The sequence below is a fragment of the Salmo trutta genome, chromosome 2 (genome assembly GCF_901001165.1).
Source record: "Salmo trutta chromosome 2, fSalTru1.1, whole genome shotgun sequence".
NCBI lineage: Eukaryota > Metazoa > Chordata > Actinopteri > Salmoniformes > Salmonidae > Salmo > Salmo trutta.
This window is the reverse complement of record NC_042958.1, coordinates 28,018,495-28,039,881: the sequence shown is the minus strand read 5'-3', so window position 1 is coordinate 28,039,881 and position 21,387 is coordinate 28,018,495. Positions and strand designations below refer to the sequence as shown.

Below are 21,387 nucleotides of genomic sequence, written 5' to 3'. Positions count from 1 at the left end.
ATTACTTGTTCATTTTTAAAAAAACAAGCCTGAACCCTTTCTAAAGACTGTTAACATCTAGTGGAAGCCATAGGAACTGCAATCTGGGTCCTAACTATATGTTAGTCTAGCATTTAAATGGCCTGTGACCTCAAACACATTTTCCAGATGGATTTACCTTGGGTTTTTGCCTGCCATATCAGTTCTGTTATACTCACAGACATTATTTTAACAGTTTTAGAAACTTCAGAGTGTGTTATATCCAATGCTACCAATTATATGCATATCCTAGCTTCTGGGCCTGAGTAACAGGCAGTTTACTTTGGGCACGTCATTCATCCCAACTTCCGTACAATCCCCCCGAGCTTGAAGAGGTTTTAAGCATATTCCAATTTAGGTCACCTATGAACTCTGACGGTAGATGGGGGGCAATCAATTCACATATGGTGTCCAGGGCACAGCTGGGAGCTGAGGGGGGTCTATAACAAGCTGCAACAGTGAGGGACTTATTTCTGGAGAGATGGATCTTTGAAAGTAGAAACTCAAACTTTTTGGGCATAGATCTGGACAGTATGACAGAACTCTGCAGGCTATCTCTACAGTACATTGCAATTCCGCCCCCTTTAGCAGTTCTGTCTTGATGGAAAATGTTGTATTTGGGGATGAACATTTCAGAATTTTTGGTGGCCTTCCTAAGCTAGGTTTCAGACACAGCTAGGACATCAGGGTTGGCGGAGTGGCTAAAGCACTGAATAAAGCAAACTTAGGAAGGAGGCTTCTGATGTTAACATGCATGAACCCAAGGATTTTATGGTTGCAGAAGTCAACAAATGAGCGCCTGGGGACACACAGGGCCTGGGTTAACCTCTACATCAACAGAGGAATGGAGGAGGAGTAGGATGAGGGTACGGCTAAAAGGCTATAAGAACTGGCCGTCTGGTGGTTTGGGAACAGAGAAAAAAAGGAGCAGATTTCTGGGCGTGGAAGAATAGATTCAGGGCATAGTGTACAGACAAGGGTATGGTAGGGTGCGAGTACAGTCGGGGTAAACCTAGGCATTGAGTGACGATGAGAGAGTTTGCATCTCTGTAGGCGCCAGTTAAGCGAGGTGTGGTCTCCGCTTGTGTTGGGGGTGGGACAAGGGGGCTATATGAGCCATGTTGAGCACAACTAGGGGCTCTGCAGTAAAATAAAACAATGAGTGCTGCCCTAAACAACAGTATACAAGGCATATTGACATTAAAGAAAGGCATAAAGCAATCACAGGTGTTGATTGGGAGAGCTAAGACAACAACAGGTGAGACGACAATGGGTAAATAGCGATGAATGGGCAGAGAGGGTCAGTTAGCTACGCACAAGGCCTGAGTTCGAGGCTGGGGCAGACAGATAAACAAAATTAAGTATCGTGTTAAAGAACAGTCCAGCAGGCATCGGCTGTGTGATCATAGGGTCCAATGAGCAGCAATAGATGAAACAGGGAGCCTATGCGGTTACTAGCCTAGCGGTTACGACGCTAGGCGAGCGGGAGACACGGCGTTCAGGGAGCTAGCAGGCCGGGGCTAGCAGATGGATCATCACCAAACATCCACGACGCAGATGCCGGTTGAGAGCACATCGGCCGAGTTACGTCAGCAGACCAGTAGTGATGGATCGGTGGGGCTACGTGTCGACAAAGGGTCCAGGCCAATTGGCAAGAGAGGTATTGTAGTTGGTGTACTTAGTTTGCTAGCCGGGAGATTGCCCTAGCTCAAGGCTAGCTCGAGGCTAACTAGTGCATGCTTCTGGACAAGGGCGCTAGCCACAATAGGCACTCGGGAGCAACTAGCTAGCTGCGAAGATCCGGTGTAATGGTCCAGAGCTTGTGGCAGGAATCCGGTGATGTAGTGGAAAAAAACAGTCTGATATGCCTAGGGATGGTATCGCGCTGTGCAGACTGGCAGGTATTATCCTGGCTATCCAGGCTAAAGCGACGGGAGTCCGAGCTAAAGGTAAAGACCGCTAGCAGAGCATGATGGACGTTCCAGTTAAAAGGTCTAAAAAATAGTAGATCCGTATCACATTGGGTGAGGCGGGTTGCAAGAAGGTATATTTAATTCAAAAATTGAAAAAAAGAGATTGAAATGTATACAAAAAATTAAAAACACAATATTTTCATGGGATGAAAACAAACACGTCTTACTGCTTCGCCATCTTGGATATAAGTACAGATCAGGGTTGGGTTATAAAAAAATATACGAAACTTTGAACATCCCACGGAGCACCATTAACTTCTTGAGGCTACCTGGGACGTTAGCGTGCCACCTGTGGCGCACCCTATCAACAGCAGGTGCATTTCAAGAGCGGCAAATTTGAAACCAAATAAATGTACAAATTCAAATTTCTCAAACATACAACTAACTTACAGCCTTTGAAAGATAAACATCTTCTTAATCTAACCACGTTTACCGATTTCAAAAAGGTTTTACGGGGAAAGCATAAAGTTAGGTTATGTTAGGAGAGTACATTGACAATAGCTGTGTGCAATGCATTGTCGATTCAAAGACATGCGTCACCAAAACCATACAATCAGCTAAAATTATGCACTAACCTTTTACAATCTCCATCAGATGACACTCCTAGGACATTTTGTTAGACAATGCATGCATTTTTAGTTCTATCAAGTTCATATTTATATCTAAAAACAGTGTTTTACTATGGCGTTGATGTTCAGGAAATCGTTTCCCTCCAATACCGGCAGTCAAGTCATGACGACAAAATAATTAATTAATATTAGAAAACATTGCTAAAATATTATATTGTCATTCAAAGAATTATAGATTTACATCTCTTGAACGCAATGGACTTGTCAGATTTTAAATTAACCTTACTGGGAAATCACACTTTGCAATAATCTGAGCACTGCGCCAGAAAAATACGCATCGCGATACAGACTAACCGCCATGTTGGAGGAATCTAAAATCGAAAATACTATATAAATAATCCATTACCTTTGATTCTCTTCATCAGATGTCACTTCCAAAGAGTCCCAGGTCCATAACGAATGTATTTTTGTTCAAAAAAGCTCATCATTTATGTCGAAAAACCTCCGTGTTGTAGCGCATGATCTAAGCCAGCCGGACTTCACTTCACTTCAAGAACGGAAAAAATATATTTCCGTTCGTTCAAACATGTCAAACGTTGTATCGCATAAATCATTAGGGCCTTTTTTAACCAGAACATGAATAAAATTCAAGGCGGACCATTGGGTTTTCTTTTAAAACGTTTCGGAATGAGAGTACCCACCATCAAATCGCGCGCCAGGGTGAATGATGGACCATCACGTTCCATGGCTCTTATTCGGTCAGATCTCACTGTAGAACACTCAAAACACTTTGTAAAGGCTGGGGACATCTTGTGGAAGCAATAGGAAGTGCCAGAATATTCCTAACCCCCTTTGTTTTTCAATGGCATAGGCTCAAAGTCAATTCAACACATCAGGTATCCACTTCCTGTCAGAATCTGTCTCAGGGTTTTGCCTGCCAAATGAGTTCTGTTATACTCACAGACACCATTCAAACAGTTTTTGAAACTTTAGGGTGTTTTCTATCCATATATAATAAGTATATGCATATTGTAGTTACTGGGTAGGTGTAGGAGGCATTTAAAAATGGGCACATCTTTTTTCAAAAAAGTCTCAATACTGCCACCTATACCCTAACAGGTTAAATCCGTTATTAAAAAATGGAAAGAATATGGCACCACAACAAACCTGCCAAGAGAGGGCCGCCCGCCAAAACTCACGGACCAGGTAAGGAGGGCATTCATCAGAGAGGCAACAAAGAGACCAAAGATAACCCTGAAGGAGCTGCAAAGCTCCACAGTGGAGATTGGATTATTTGTTCATAGGACCACTTTAAGCCGTACACTCCACGGAGCTGGGCTTTATGGACAAGTGGCCAGAAAAAAGCCATTGCTTAAAGAAAGAAATAAGCAAACACGTTTGGTGTTCGCCAAAAGGCATGTGGGAGACTCCCCAAACATACGAAAGAAGGTACTCTGGTCAGATGAGACTAAAATGTACCTTTTGCCATCAAGGAAAGCGCTATGTCTGGCACAAATCCAACACCTCTCATCACCCCGAGAAGACCATCCCCACAGTGAAGCAAGGTGGTGGCAGCATCATGCTGTGGGGATGATTTTCATCTGCAGGGACTGGAAAACTGGTTAGAATTAAAGGAATGATGGATGGTGCTAAAAATAGGGAAAATCTTGAGGGAAACTTGTTTCAGTCTCCTAAGCAACACTCAAGTGGTTTATGGGGATACATTTAAATGTCTTGGAATGGCCTAGTCAAAGCCCAGACCTCAATCCAAATGAGAATCTGTGGTATGACTTAAAGATTGCTGTAAACCAGTGGAACCCATTCAACTTGAAGGAGCTGGAGCAGTTTTGCCTTGAAGAATGGTCAAAAATCTCAGTGGCTAGATGTGCCAAGCTTATAGAGACATATCCCAAGTGACTTGTAGCTGTAATTTCTGCAAAAGGTGGTTCTACAAAGTCTTGACTTTGGAGGGGTGAATAGTTATGCACACTCAAGTTTTCCGTTTTTTTTAAATCTTATTTCTTGTTTGTTTCACAAAAAAACATTTTGCATCTTCAAAGTGGTAAGCATGTTGTGTAAATCAAATGATACAACCCCCCCAAAAAATCAATTTAAATTCCAGGTTGTAAGGCAACAAAATAGGAAAAATGTCAAAGGGGGGGGGTGTGTGAAGGCACAGTACACTGGCTTGCAAAGTGATATGCAAATCCTATTAGAATCCAGCCAGAGATAGGCTATCCAAAACTAGTCATTTTCATCCACCTACGTAGTGGATTAAACACATAAGTAAAAAGAAGACAACACAAACCATTTCAATTGCAAAAATTATTTCAGTAACGATTGCAATAACTCGGAAGTTTACAAACACTTAGGTTGGAGTATTTAAAATGAGTTGTTCAACCACTCCACAAATTTCTTGTTAACAAACTATGGTTTTGGCAAATCCATTAGGACATCTACTTCATGCATGACCAAAGTCATTTTTTACAGCAATTGTTTAAAGAAAGATTATTTCACTTATAATTCACTGTATCACAATTCCAGTGGGTCAGAAGTTTACATACACTAAGTTGACTGTGCCTTTAAACAGCTTTTAAAATTCCAGAAAATGTCATGGCTTTAGAAGCTTCTGATAGGCTAATTGACATAATTTGAGTCAATTGGAGGTGTACCTGTGGATGTATTTCAAGTCCTACCTTCAAACTCAGTGCTTCTTTGCTTAACATCATGGGAAAATCAAAAGAAATCAACTAAGACCTCCACAAGTCTGGTTCATCCTTGGGAGCAATTTCCAAATGCATGAATGTACCACGTTTATCTGTACAAGCAATAGTATGCAAGTATAAACACCATGGGACGACACAGCCGCAATACAGCTCAGGAAGGAGATGCGTTCTATCTGCTAGAGATGAACGTACTTTTGTGCGAAAAGTGCAAATCAATCCCAGAACATCAGCAAAGGACCTTTTGAAGATGCTGGAGGAAACAGGTACAAAAGTATCTATATCCACAGTAAAACGAGTCCTATATTAACATAACCTGAAAGGCCGCTCAGCAAGGAAGAAGCCACTGCTCTAAAACCGCCATAAAAAAGCCAGACTATGGTTTGCAACTGCACATGGGGACAAAGATCGTATTTTTTAGAGAAATGTCCTCTGGTCTGATGAAACAAAAATAGAACTGTTTGTCCATAATGACCATCATTATGTTTGGAGGAAAATGGGGGATGCTTGCAAGCCGAAGAACACCATCCCATCCGTGATCCACGGGGGTGGCAGCATCATGTTGTGGGGGTGCTTTGCTGCAGGAGGGACTGGTGCACTTCACAAAATAGATGGCATCATGAGGAGGAATATTATGTGGATATATTGAAGCAACATCTCAAGACATCAGTCAGGAAGTTAAAGCTTGGTCACAAATGGGTCTTCCAAATGGACAATGACCCCAAGCATACTTCCAACGTTGTGGCAAAATGGCTTAAGGACAGCAAAGTCAAGGTATTGGAGTGGCCATCACAAAGCCCTGACCTCAATCCCGTAGAAAATTTGTGGGCAGAACTGAAAAAGTGTGTGTGAGCAAGGAAGCCTACAAACCTGACTCAGTTATACCAGCTCTGTCAGGAGGAATGGGACAAAATTCACCCAACTTATTGTGGGAAGCTTGTGGAAGGCTACCCGAAACGTTTGACCCAAGTTAAACAATTGAAAGGCAAAGCTACCAAATACTAATTGAGTGTATGTAAACGTCTGATCCACTGGGAATGTGATGAAAGAAATACAAGTTTAAATTAATCATTCTCTCTGCTATTATTCTGACATTTCACATTCTTAAAAAAAATGGTGATCCTAACTGACCTAAAACAGGGAATATTTGCTAGGATTAAATGTCAGGAATTGTGAAACCTGAGTTTAAATGTATTTGGTTAAGGTGTATGTAAACTTCCGACTTCAACTGTAGCTATCTCGCTCTCTCTATCTTGATCCTTTGTTCAAAACTATTCAACTATTGTCTTTCACTCTCTGAGTCAACTACTCACTGCATTTCACGCACTGCAGTGCTAGCTAGATGTAACTTCTGCTTTCAGTACTAGATTATCTAAATCTTTTGATTGGGTGGACAACATTTTGGAAGAGTTCTGATAGGTTGGAGAGGTCCTCCGGATGTTGTCATAATTACTGTGTAAGTCTATAGAAGAGGGTGAGAACCCCAGTCTCCTACTTTTTGTACTGAAGTCAATGTACCCAGAGGAGGACAGAAGATTGCTGTTCTCCGGCTACACCATGGTGCTACCCTACAGAGTGCTGTTGAGGATACTGCAGACCGTCATTGCAAAACAGTGTGTTTTAATCAATGTAAATATGTTTTGTTTTAATCTAAAAAGGATACATTTTTAAAAAGAAAATTTAAAATTATGAACTTCACTGGGGAGGATGGTCCTCCCTTTCCTCCTCTGAGGAACCTCCACTGATCGACGTGTATTACAATTCCCCCCAATATCCAGCATCTTCGCACGTCCATTGAAGAGGAGTGGGATAACATTCCACAGGCCACAATCCTGATCAACTCTATATGAAAAGATGTCGCACTGCATGAGGAAAATGGTGGTCACACGAGATACTGACTGGTATTCTGTGACCAACAGATATATATCTGTATTCCCAGTCATGTGAAATCCGTAGATTAAAGCCAATTTTTCTTTTCAATCGACTGATTTCCATATATGAACTGTAACTCAGTAAAATCTTTGAAATTATTGCGTTTATATTTTTGTACAGTGTAAATACTTTTTCTCTCATGTCAAACTACGATGATGTCTGAAAAAGACAGACTGAATGGGGAAGGAGCTAGTAGGCTGAGTGGGCGGGGAGCTCACCTTAACTGGCGGTTATTTGAAAACGCCTATTTAAAAAATAAATTATAATAATATTTAACCTTCTCAGCTCGGGGATTCGATCCAGAAAACGTTCTGTTACCGGCCCAACGCTCTAACCACTAGGCTACCTGCCTATGTCAAGCAACAGTGAGCAGAAAGACAGTGAGAGAGAGAGATGATTATAATGGGAGTTGAAAGAAAAATGCTGTATATTTCCCAGCATTGGCCAGCAGATGGGTGCTTATTGCAATGTCCTGGCACTCCAAAAGTGCTGTAAGAGAAAAATAGTGTCCAAAATTGCACCCTATTCCCTAGAGAGTGCACTATTTTTTACCAGAGTCCATAGGGAATAGAGTGCCATTTGGGACATACTGGCCAAATGACATATAGGGGGATTGAAAAGTGCAGTAATGTTTTCTAATTTACCACCAACAAGAAAAGTGACTCCTACTGCAACAGATATAATGGAGCAGGTAATCCAATGTTGATTTGAGGTTAGAACACATGGCATTTTGGAGAGCGGGGGATGGCACCCTATTCGCAATATAGAGCATTAATGTTGACCAGGTGTAATTGGTCTGGGTGTAGCTGGTGCAGAGGAGTCAGACGCAGGACAGCAGAGATGAGTAATACACATAATTTTACTCAAGACTTACAAATACAAGTCAATAATACCTAGCCCACAATACGGACCGTAAATACAACAAACAATCACTGAGAAACAAACATGGGGGAACAGAGGGTTAAATAATGAACAAGTAATTGGGGGAATGAAACCAGGTGTGTAAGACAAGGACAAAACAAATGGAAAATGAAAAGTGGATCAGCGATGGCTAGAAGGCCAGTGATGTCGACCACCGAACGCAGCCCGAACAAGGAGAGGAACCGACTTCGGCGGAAGTCGTCACACCAGGGCCCTGGTCAAATTTAGTGCACAATATAATGAAAAGGTTGCCATTTGGGATGCAGATGAGGACGTATAGAGTCAGTACCGGGCCGGGTGTTGTTGATTTTGGAAGAGGTGGTGGTAGGTGATGAGTGCCATGCAGCCCGGCCCACGTCTCAGTGGGAGTTGTTACCTAATTACCTTATGGTCTAATCTGTGTTTAAAAAGTGAATGCCCCTAAAAAACAACTTCTTGTTTTAAAAACAGCCTGTGGCATCAATATGAATCAAACATTTATTCTAGTGTTACATTTGACTACAAAGTGTAAATAGGATATTTTTTTTGTCACAAAGTCAGTCTCGTCCAAAACTTAGATTTGCAAGATTTACATAGATGATGGGAAAACGTTGTACGCATTAAAGTATTAAGAACCCTTCATTTTTTCAAAATTTTGTTGTTTCAGCCTTATTCTAAAATTGAATAAAAAAATGTTTTGCCTCATAATCTACACATGATGACAAAGCAAAAACAGGTTTTTAGAAATGTTTGCAAATTTATTGAAAATACCAAACAGAAATACCTTATTTACATAAGTATTCAGATCTTTTGCTATGAGACTTGAAATTGAGCTCAGGTGCATCCTGTTTTCATTGATCATCCTTGAGATGTTTGGAATCCACTTGTGGTAAAATCAATTGATTGGGCATGATTTGGAAAGACACACACCTGTCTTTATAAGGTCCCACAGTTGACAGTGCATGTCAGAGCAAAAACCAAGCTCTGAGACAGGATTATGTCAAGGCACAGATCTTGGGAAGGGTACCAAAAATGTCTGCAGCATTGAAGGTCCCCAACAACACAGTGGCCTCCATCATTCTTAAATGGAAGAAGTTTGGAACCACTAAGACTCTGCCTAGAGCTGGCCGCCCGGCCAAACTGAGCAATCGGGGGAGAAGGGCCTTGGTCAGGGAGGTGACCAGAACCTGACGGTCATTCTGAGAGAGCTCCAGAGTTTCTCTGTGGAGATGGGAGAACCTTCCAGAAGGGTATCCATCTCTGCAGCACTCCATTAATGAGGTCATTATGGTAGTGACCAGACTGAAGACACTCCTCAGATAAAGCCACCTGAAATCTCGCTTGGAGTTTGCCAAAAGGCACCTAAAGACTCTCCGACCATGAGAAACAAGATTCTCTGGTCTGGTGAAATAAAGATTGAACTCTTTGGCTTGAATGCCATGTGTCACGTCTGGAGGAAACCTGGCACCATCCCTATGGTGAAGCACGGCAACTGCACCACCCACAACTGCAGGGCTCTCTAGAGGGTGGTGCGGTCTGCCCTCCAGGACACCTATAGCACCCGATGTCACAGGAAGGCCAAAAAGATCAACAAGGGCAACAACCAGCCGAGCCACTGCCTGTTCACCCCGCTACCGTCCAGAAGGCGAGGTCAGTACAGGTGCAACAAAGCTGGGACCGAGAGACTGAAAAACAGCTTCTATCTCAAGGCCAGACTGTTAAATATAAGAACTAACATTAGGCTGGGTATCAGTCAAGCAAGACCTGATGAGAAGTTTGATGACATGTCCCCTGGCCTACCACACAAAGGCACTATGGATTTATTTTCTCTGGTTGACACATACATGCTCAGGAAAATGATATCACAATTTAAGCCTTCTATCTGCCTTCTCGATCCTATCCCCAGCACCTTCTTCAACAGTTTTTAATTGCATATTTGAAGGAAGTGCAAGCTATTTTAATCACTCCCTGTTCACAGGCACTTTTCACCACTGCACTAAAAACTTATGGTGAAACCCCTTCTGAAGAGAAGTAATCTAGATTCTTCAGCTCTTAGAAATTTTCGGCCAATCTCCAACCTTCCATTCTTTAAAAAAATGATGGAGAAATTGGTGTTCAAACAGAATTTATTTGAATTCTGTATTTTTGAAAAATTCCAATCTGGTTTTCGTGTTCAGCACAGAGACAGCCTTAGTTAAAGTGGTCAATGATTGTAGAACCAACATATATGCCAAACAGCTCTCTGTCCTTAGATTTAAGTGCTGCATTCGACACTGTTGACCATGATGTCCTCCTGGACAGTCTGGAGCGGTGGGTTGGCCTATTTATCTAGTTTAGGACCTATTAACATAACTCAGAGAAAATACCGTTCCACAAGGTTTGATTTTGGGTCCATGACTGTTCAGTTTATATATGTTACCCCTTGGCAGCATTATCTGAAAGCGCAGCATTGATTTTCACGCAGATGATACACAACTTTACATTTCTGTGTCACCAGAGGATTTTAGCTCCACGGATAAATTATTACACTGTATTAGTGGTTTAAATACTTGGATGGCCCACAAATTCCTCCAGCAAAATCAAGACAATACCAAGGTTCTTATTGTTGGAGACAAAGCACAGAGAGAATCTAGCCGCACATTTTAATTCATGGACAATCAAGATAACAGCTAGGTTTTTTACCTAGTGTTTTATTTTAGATTCTGAACAAAGTTTTGAATCACACATTAGGAATGTGACCAAAATAGCTTTTTACCACCTGAGGAACATGCCAAGGTGTGGCCGTGTGTCTCTCAGGCTGATACAGAGACTCATCAACTCTTTTATTACAAGCAGGCTTGACTACTGTAATGCTCTCCTGCCTGGTCTACCAATGAAAGCCATTGGTCAACTGTGAAACATACAGAATGCTGCAGAACGGTCAGTGACCAAGACCAGACTGAGCACACATTACACCGGTTTTAAGGTCTCTGCACTGGCTGCCTGTGAGTTTTAGAATTCATTTTAAGATTCCCCAGTACATGTCTGGCCAGTGTTGTAGTACTCAAGACCACATATTAAGTGTCTCAATCTTGTCTCGGTGTCAGATACATTTGTACTCGTTCCTGACTGGTCTCAGACAATGAGAACTGGTAATTTCTTCCCTAGACCAGCGGAGAAAACTCATAATTATCAGCTCCCATTCAGTCAGGGCATAAAACCGCTTCGCCAGGCCAAATATATACACTCCTTTCTTGAACCGTTAATATCTTAACAGCGTTATCTATTATAGACATGTTTGCTCAGTGACGAACATATAGGCCTTCAGTGTGTGACAGGTTCGTGGTTCTGAAATGACAGCAACTGTTATACCAGCACACTCAAATAGGAGAGTGCACTTTTTGTAAAACACAAAGAGCCAGTGGTGTAGTGGAGGATATACTCAGGTACAACAGAGAAATCATGCACAAAGTAGCCTATAAAATCGCAAAGCACGTGAAATATATTCACATGAGCGCCGCACACAGCCTAGTTTAAGCAGAATATTATCTGCAGGCAGCAGGTGCGTGCAGCTCAACTGGTTTTGGGATAGAGCAGCTCACAGAATAATGACGTCAGTAGCGGGTAGGGTAGGAAAGACTTTTCAATTGATGATATCTACCAGTAAATGCTAACTAAGGCAACAATGTGTATGCAAACCAGTTATTGAAAAAATGCAGTCTGAAGTGTTGTCATCATGCGCGTAGACATGGATGGGCCTGGGTAGACAAGAGTGTACAAAGCTTTCATCAAGGCAAAGAGTGGCTACTTTGAAGAATCTAAAATCTAAAATACATTTGTATTTGTTTAACACTTTTTTTGGTTACTACATGATTCCATATTTGTTATTTCATAGTTTTGATGTCTTCACTATTATTCTACAATGTAGAAAATAGTCAAAATAAAGAAACCATTGAATGAGTAGGTGTGTTCAAACTTTTGACTGGTACTGTATTTTAGCTTTGTTTTTCATTAGTGTACATTTTAGTTCAGTTGTTTTGTAGTAAATATTTCAGCATTGTTTTTTATTTAAATGTTTTCCTGTAAAGCACATTGCATTGCATTCCATGTCTGAAATGTGCTTTATAGATAAAGCTTGATTTGATTGCAGATTTGGATGTTCGGAGTCTGTTTGGCAACCACACATTTCCTAATTTGTAAAGCTCCAACCTCAGAACAGAACTCAGGAAGCCAATTGTTCTGTCTGTAGCGTGAAAACAAAATTATCTCCTATCCTGAATCTCTTCACGGAGGTTGTGAAGGTGGTTAAGCAGATCTCAGTTTGACAGCAGGGGAAAAGAAAAAGAACACTCGTCCACAAAACAGGTCATAATTATTAGATAATGTAGAGGTGTTTTCTGTCAAGCTTTCTCTTGATTGTGTAATGAAACCAAAACTGTCGTCATCTGCAGGTGCTCAGCTGTTAGCTCCATGAAATATGCACTCTGAGGACCAGAAAATATCATTCATTCTGTTGCCAAAAACGGTCTCAAATTAGTGTGAAATGTATATGAATATTCATTAAAAAAACCTTGTGTTCTCTTCAAGATATAATTTCATTTAGGGCTCAACTGTGGGATTTGGTTTGCATCCAATTTGTATATTGTGACATACAAATGCAGATTAGTTTGGCAACAAATTGATAAACGTTTTCAAATAAACATTAAGCTCATTTGGTAGACATGGAATTTCACAATGGCATTATAATGTCTCTCAAAATTCTCCTTCCATTCTCCGTTTTGCTATGCCACCCAACCTCATTCAATTTAGGAGAGGTGTAAAGTCAAGAGTTCTATTATTTGTGGTTCCTTCCTCTCAGTCCCTGGCCCTGTTTGTTGCAGTGATATGTGTTTCAACCGCTCACTCCTCTGCTATCTGGTGGTTGACATCAGCAGAAGGCTGATGCTGTGAAACGAATGCAGTGGGTTTGCACTCAGCAGGCGGCCAAAACATCAGCCATAAACAGCAGCCAATCCCATAAACACCCTCAATCTCTCACTACAGAACTCTCGCTCTGTCTCTTTGGCTCTCTTCCTTTAGTCTCTCTCTCTCTCTTTTCCTCTTTCTGTTGTAATTAACCATTCACCTCATCACTTATCACAGAAGGATAAACATCTGTGTTTGAACATTTCTTTAAATTGAACCTTTATTTATCTAGGCAAGTCAGTTAAGAACAAATTCTTATTGACAATGACAGCCTACACCGGCCAGACTCAGATGACGCTGGGCGAATTGTGCACCGCCCAATCACAGCCAGTTGTGATACAGTCAGGATTTGAACCAGGTTGTCTATAGGGATGCCTCAAGCACTGAGATGCAGTGTCTTAGACCACTGCGCCACTTGGACACCCCAATCATATGAACTATATGTGTATATACCTTCTGAGCTGACTTCCACCATATCTGTTGGATAGTGGGATATGGTGCCTTTCACTAACTATGCCAGCTGCAGCTTATTTAATGACTGTCTGACATCACTGTTTTACCACCTATCAGCATGATTACCACACAATTAGCACACTGATTAAAGAGCGACAGAGGAGGTGCCAGCCTGAAAGCACTGATAATAGAATAGGTTTACTTAGTCTAGCATAGGGATACAGTTTGCTCACACAAGTCTAGCATAGGGATACAGGCAGTGCTGGGAAAAAGTAATTGAGTAATAGTAAAGACGCATTAATAGAAAATCACTCAAGTAAAAGTCACCCAGTAAAATACTACTTGGGTAAAAGTCTAAAAGTATCTGGTTTTAAGTGCAGTGGTGGGAAAAGCAATCAATTGTCATACTTCAGTAAAAGTAAATGCTATACATCAAATTCCTTATATTAAACAAACCAGACCGCATGATATCCTTTTTATTTAAAAAAATGACGAACAGACGGGCACACAACACATTTACAAACACAGTGTTTGTGTATAGTGAATCCACCAGATCAGAGGCAGTAGGGATGGCAACGTGTTTTGTTGATACATCATATATGCTGAAATATTTGAACAAACCCCTTCAAATTACTGGATTCGGTTATTTCAGCCAAAAATCGAGCACACAGTCTTGCAATCTCCATGTACAAACATTGGCAATAGAATGGACTTACTTACCTTTCAACATGGCACCGTCATAGGAAGCCACCTTTCCAGCAAGTCAGTTCGTCAAATGTCTGCTTTGCTAGAGCTGCCCCAGGAAACTCTAAGTGTTGTTATTGTGAAGTGTAAACGTCTGAGCAACAGCGGCTCTGCCGCAAAGTGGTAGGCCACACAAGCTTACAGAAATTAAGGTCTAGGGCTGTTTTTCATGGTTCGGGATGGGCCCCTTAGTTCCAGTGAAGGGAAATCTTAATGCTACAGCATACAATGACATTCTAGACGATTCTGTGCTTTTAAATTTGTGGCAACCGTTTGGGGAAGGCCCTTTCCTGCTTCAGCATGACAATGCCCCTGTGCACAAAGTGAGGTCCATACAGAAATGGTTTGTCGAGATTGGTGTTGAAGAACTTGACTGGCTTGCACAGAGCCCTGACCTCCCTCAACCCCATCGAACACTTTTGGGATTAATTGGAATGCTGACTGCGAGCCAGGCCTAATCGCCCAACATCAATACCCGACCTCACTAATGCCCTTGTGGCTGAATGGATGCAAGTCCCCGTAGCAATGTTCCAACATCTAGTGGAAATCCTTCCCAAAAGATTGGAGGCTGTTGAAGCAGGAAAGGTGGGACCAACTCCCTATTAATGCCCATGATTTTGGAATGAGAAGTTTGATGAGCAGGCGTCCACATACTTTGGTCATATAGTGTAGGTGCTTGAATTGAACCATAATTCTGTCCTTCCTGAGCATTCAACATTTAACGAGTACTTTTTGGCATCAGGGAAAATGTATTTGAGTATAAAGTATATATTTTCTTTAGGAATGTAGTGGAGTAAAAGTAAAAGCTGTCCAAATATAAATAGTAAAGTAATGTACAGATACCCCCAAACTACTTTAGTAATATTTAAAAGTATTTTTACTTAAGTACTTTACACAACTGGATACAGTTAGCTTACACAAATCTAGCATAGGGATACAGGTTGCCAGAAGATACCGACCTTACCTTTACGTTTGCTGACACTGACCTGCACTGGGGTCAGAACGCAATCATGGTTACATTAAGATGCCTTGGAGCCGGCGCGAGATATGGGTCAGAAAACGTACCTCGATGCAGGGAGTGGATATGCCACAGTTAAAAATGTTTCCGTTTTAACCCTATCCCAAACCTTAACCCTTACCTTTAACTTCACCCATAGATGTTTATTCTTAGGCAACTGTATTAGGGTAAAACAAAACTAGGCCCTCAAAATAAGGCCTTATGAAATACTTATGGTATTGTGTTAAATACATACTTTTTTTATTTGAACATTCACTTATCTCACTTTGTGAGGTCCACATGACTAATAAAGGATGGAAGCAACATGCATGTCTCTGTCTCTAACAAATGAAATCATGGGTGGTAATACTTCAATTTACTCGATAGGCTAGACACTCTGGGAAATATTTGAATAAGGCTTTACACTAAGCAGTGTGTGAATTTAACACTGTTCCGGTCTCTATAAGAGTCTACAGACTCATCACTTTCGGTGTTCATTTGTTTGTTTTTTTACACTGGAGAATTTTCTGTGGTACTCAAATAGACCATAACCATATCCGGTAATAAGCACTTAATTATTATTTCAACAAAACTTGCTTTCTTTTTAAATATGCACTTTTGCTGACTTGAATATAATCAAGTGCAAAATTACAGGGGAAGAAAAAGAATATGGGCATTATAAATAGTAATATTTTTAGCACTTAAATTTTGCCTTCAATATGCAATTGAGTTTTTCGAAGAAACCCATTTACTAGAACTGTTTTCCGCTTTCATTTCCATTGCCTACCAAAACACACTCTCCAAATGCCATGCATTTGAGTAGCTTAATATCTGTCGTTATCACCACAAATGTATTTCTTGCTGCCCTGGTTATAATTCAGATTGCCGAGGCACCAACTAATCCTTTCATACAATGGCCCAGCACTGAAAAATAAATAATAATTTTCAACAAAACACCAACTCATCTATGTGAGTCTCTACAGCAGGGGTAGGCAACTGTGTGCAGCAGGCACTTCATGTTTTTAACTGACCTAGAAGGCATTCACTGAACTGATCAATTAGGTGTGGTGCCTAGTTGGAACAAAATCCAGCAGTACCTGCGGCACTCCAGGAACAGGGTTGCCTACCCCTGCGCTACGGTTATAGCCCCATACTGGCTTTATATACTGCTCAAAAAAATAAAGGGAACACTTAAACAACACATCCTAGATCTGAATGAAAGAAACAATCTATTAAATCCTTTTTTCTTTACATAGTTGAATGTGCTGACAACAAAATCACACAAAAATAATCATTGGAAATCCAATTTATCAACCTATGGAGGTCTGGATTTGGAGTCACACTCAAAATTAAAGTGGAAAACCACATTACAGGCTGATCCAACTTTGATGTAATGTCCTTAAAACAAGTCAAAATGAGGCTCAGTAGTGTGTGTGGCCTCCACGTGCCTGTATGACCTCCCTACAACGCCTGGGCATGCTCCTGATGAGGTGGCGGATGGTCTCCTGAGGGATCTCCTCCCAGACCTGGACTAAAGCATCCGCCAACTCCTGGACAGTCTGTGGTGCAACGTGGCGTTGGTGGATGGAGCGAGACATGATGTCCCAGATGTGCTCAATTGGATTCAGATCTGGGGAACGGGCGGGCCAGTCCATAGCATCAATGCCTTCCTCTTGCAGGAACTGCTGACACACTCCAGCCACATGAGGTCTAGCATTGCCTTGCATTAGGAGGAACCCAGGGCCAACCGCACCAGCGTATGATCTCACAAGGGGTCTAAGGATCTCATCTCGGTACCTAATGGCAGTCAGGCTACCTCTGGCGAGCACATGGAGGGCTGTGCGGCCCCCCAAAGAAATGCCACCCCACACCATGACTGACCCACCGCCAAACCGGTCATGCTGGAGGATGTTGCAGGCAGCAGAACGTTCTCCACGGCGTCTCCAGACTCTGTCACGTCTGTCACGTGCTCAGTGTGAACTTGCTTTCATCTGTGAAGAGCACAGAGCGCCAGTGGCGAATTTGCCAATCTTGGTGTTCTCTGGCAAATGCCAAACGTCCTGCACGGTGTTGGGCTGTAAGCACAACCCCCACCTGTGGACGTTGGGCCCTCATACCACCCTCATGGAGTCTGTTTCTGACCGTTTGAGCATTTTGCAGGGCTCTGGCAGTGCTCCTCCTGCTCCTCCTTGCACAAAGGCGGAGGTAGCGGTCCTGCTGCTGGGTTGTTGCCCTCCTACGGCCTCCTCCACGTCTCCTGATGTACTGGCCTGTCTCCTGGTAGTGCCTCCATGCTCTGGACACTACGCTGACAGACACAGCAAACCTTCTTGCCACAGCTCGCAATGATGTGCCATCCTGGATGAGCTGCACTACCTGAGCCACTTGTGTGGGTTGTAGACTCCGTCTCATGCTACCACTAGAGTGAAAGCACCGCCAGCATTCAAAAGTGACCAAAACATCAGCCAGGAAGCATAGGAACTGAGAAGTGGTCTGTGGTCCCCACCTGCAGAACCATTCCTTTATTGGGGGTGTCTTGCTAATTGCCTATAATTTCCACCTGTTGTCTATTCCATTTGCACAACAGCATGTGAAATTTATTGTCAATCAGTGTTGCTTCCTAAGTGGACAGTTTGATTCCACAGAAGTGTGATTGACTTGGAGTTACATTGTGTTGTTTAAGTGTTCCCTTTATTTTTTTGAGCAGTGTAGATAGATCCTAACTCATTGGGCACTATTTCTTAGAAAATACCACATCTGCATCCCAAATGGCACCCTATTCCCTATATAGTATACTACTTTTACCAGGGTCCATAGAGGTCTGGTCAAAAGTAGTGCACTAAAGGGAATAGAGTTCTATTTGGGATGCAAACCATTTCTGTGACCTCACCAGCACAGACAACCTTTGAATAATTGAACAAGTCACCTAGGGCTGTGGTGGTCATAAAATTTTGTCAGCCGGTGATTGTCAAGCAAATAACTGCCGGTCTCCCGGTAATTAACATAAACACGTTTAGCATCACCTGGCTTCCACGCATAGCCTACAAGCCACTGATGTAGACCTTTTGGAACATCATTTTTAAAAGTCCAATAAATCTATTTAACGTAGCCTACACTATCACAATAAATCCATGATTTATTTTAGACAGGTCTAAAGAAACATGATATGAAGAAAATGTAGTCTATTTCAGAAGAACAGAATAGAATACTCTGAGTTGTCCTTATGTTAAGCGCTGATATGGTTGTGGGCTACACTAGTTCATTTAGAGTTCTGTGGCATTATTTTAGTATTATTTTTATGGTATGTAGAATACAATTGAACATAGCTGAATAAAATAGAAAGTATATTTTCTCTGAAAGAGTTCCAAGGAAATATTCAGTTTTGAGTGGATAACAAAGAAACAGGTCCTCCTATATGCTTAATTTAGAGTTATTAATGCACATTTTGTTGTCATACAAACGTGTGCCATTGGGCTGAATATAATAATTATAATTCCCAGCTGCTGTGCTCCGAAGCACCTCTCACTTACATGGCGCTCTATGATATCTCAATTCTTATTAGCCAGTGCCCCTTGTGTGACCGTAATGCCCCCCCCCCCCACAAAATCCAAGCATTTGCGGCCAAAATGACCATTGTGCCATTGGGCTGAATATAAGAATTATAATTCCCTTCTCCCGGCTGCCGTCCTCCGAAGCACCTCTCACTTACATGGCGCTCTATGTCTAAATTCTTATTAGCCAATGCCCGTCACATGATCTGGTCCTTCTCACAGCTAGGAATTATTCTACAAGTGAAGACCGACACGTCGGGGATGCAACTGCTTGTGTCCCTCATCAAATTTCCAGGTGCATATTGAAAATTGTAGAACTGTCCACATTTAGCCTGCTTTTTGTCAGCCAACAAAATAAGTAGGCCTAATGAAAAGCAAAAGCACTGGCCTATGTCAATCTATTATCCCCCACAGTACAAAAGTTGACCTATTCAAATTGTCCTTCTGTGCAAGAAATACGTTTTCCAAACATACGCTGGGACAGTTATGGGATGTGATAGACCCCAAATTAATACAACCACTCGCATCAAAACTTTTAAAAGCAATGAGGCTGATGCAACAGATCAGAACTTTTACCTTAAAATGTTAATGAACTATTAGGCTATTTCTTCACATGGCAGTAGGCTATAAGCGTGAATGTTCCAAAATTCAATCAATTAGCGGTTGTAAAGCAGATTAATGTCCTTAATTTGAAGAAGCTACAGTATTTGGCTTTTGGCTAGGCTATATGAGGTGTGCAACTATGATTTGAAAAAGTTGCAAAAAAAGTCTGTTTCTTGCCTTACAGCACACGCTGAGCATCATTCACAAGTGATAATACATCGTTCACAAGTGATAGGCTAATATTGTCACTCATCAGATTATTGTTAATGTAACGTTGTCTTTTCATATACTAAATAATATATATGAGTGAAATTTGTTTTGATTCAGAATGGACCATTATCATGCACCTGTCACGGAACAGGGGCATGGGAAAAATAAATATACATACATGTCATCTATACACTTAAATAACAAATAAGGTCACGGTAACAGTCCTAAACTCACCACAAATGTGTTTCGTGTTCTCCGAACTAAATGTGAGGATCTGATATTGGCATCTTTTCTGTATTCAAAGACATCTATTTAAAATGATTGCCCTCTGTGTCAAGTATTATTATGGCCAGCTCCTTTACATTTTTAGGAGATTAAGTAAGTTAAAACTAAAAAAATGTAATACATCCTTCTCTCTCTCTCTTTTTCTCTACCAGGAAACACAAAATGGTCACCATAATCAACTCCAGTTTCTGGTAAAACGAAACAAAAGCCATAATCCATCCGTGTTTTTCTCCAGACCCTGGTTGTTCCATAATGTAAATGAAGCTTGCCTTGATTCTACTCAACAGACGGCTAGGCCATGAGCCTTAGAGGATCTACTGTAACCCGGACAGGGCCTTCCCCAGTTTGGATTTAGTGCCACCCTCGTCCTTCTGTCGAGACTGCGAGCCACGTGAGGCTGCAGACGTGGCCGGTGGTGGTGGCGACGGCGGGAGAACTTTCACACGTAGCACAAAAAACACTGGGATATATTTACAAACATACTGAGAAAACACCATGAGGACATCCACAACCTTCTGTCTCTGTCCCGTACTGGTCTGGCTCTGCTTTCTACAGAAGTGCTATGGGGTTAGCCATCATGTCCCAACATCCAAAGTGCCCATCACAAAGAACCAGACCAAACTGGCCAATGGCGAGACGGAAGTGCACCACAGACCTAAACGCGGCTGGATCTGGAACCAATTCTTTGTTTTAGAAGAACACATTGGACCAGACGCTCAATATGTGGGAAAGGTATTGTTTTATCTTACTTCACAGTACTTCATGGCTTGAATTTAGATGCTTGTAAACAACCACTTTTTCATTACAAGGATATTTGACTCCTTGGCTCTGATTTGTGTCCCAAATGGCATTACCTTTGACCAGAGCCCTATGAGCCATGGTCAAAAGTAGTACACCACTTGACAAATACTGTTTTTCTGCGCGGCAGTCTTGTGTGTTGGAAATGCATTGTGGCAGGTACAGCTTTGATTATTAATGTGACTTGCCTTGTTGGTATTCCAGGTGCTTTTGTTCTGTCTAATGATGTAGAAGCCAAGGATGATGTGAAACCATGTGATTTTGGTTAACTTCACATGTGATATGTCACATGAAATTTCACAGGTGATGCCCTGCAAACAAAACTTTGTCCTAAGAATGTCACGCAGTCACAGTGTTTTCAACTTACATATTTGACACACTTGATTACCATTGTGTATATTCATTTACGCAGTAATTATTATTCAACATGCCCTCACCTGGGATTTTAACTCACACTCTTGGTTGACAGTATTCCGATCTTCCTGCTATGCCACCATGTCTGTGCCAATAATAGATTTTCACCTTTATTCCTACACTTTGGACTTCAATGTACAATAAATCTCAGCTTCGTTAAAAATACACTCAAGAAAAAATATTATATTTATCATAGTGATTCAGGGGTGACATTAAAATAGAATAATATGCCCCACCAACATTAGACAACTATACAAAAAACTTTGAAATTGC

At 41.5% G+C, this 21,387-nt stretch overlaps 1 protein-coding gene across 1 annotated transcript in view; it reads left to right on the top strand.

The window, feature by feature from the left end:
- LOC115154008 (cadherin-18-like) overlaps nucleotides 1-21,387 on the top strand; it is a 242,751-nt gene that overhangs the window by 29,452 nt on the left and 191,912 nt on the right. The window contains exon 2 of the mRNA XM_029699766.1: nucleotides 20,055-20,634. Coding sequence (XP_029555626.1) covers nucleotides 20,398-20,634 — 237 coding nt within the window. The 5' untranslated portion in view covers nucleotides 20,055-20,397. The remainder of the gene's footprint in view (nucleotides 1-20,054; nucleotides 20,635-21,387) is intronic.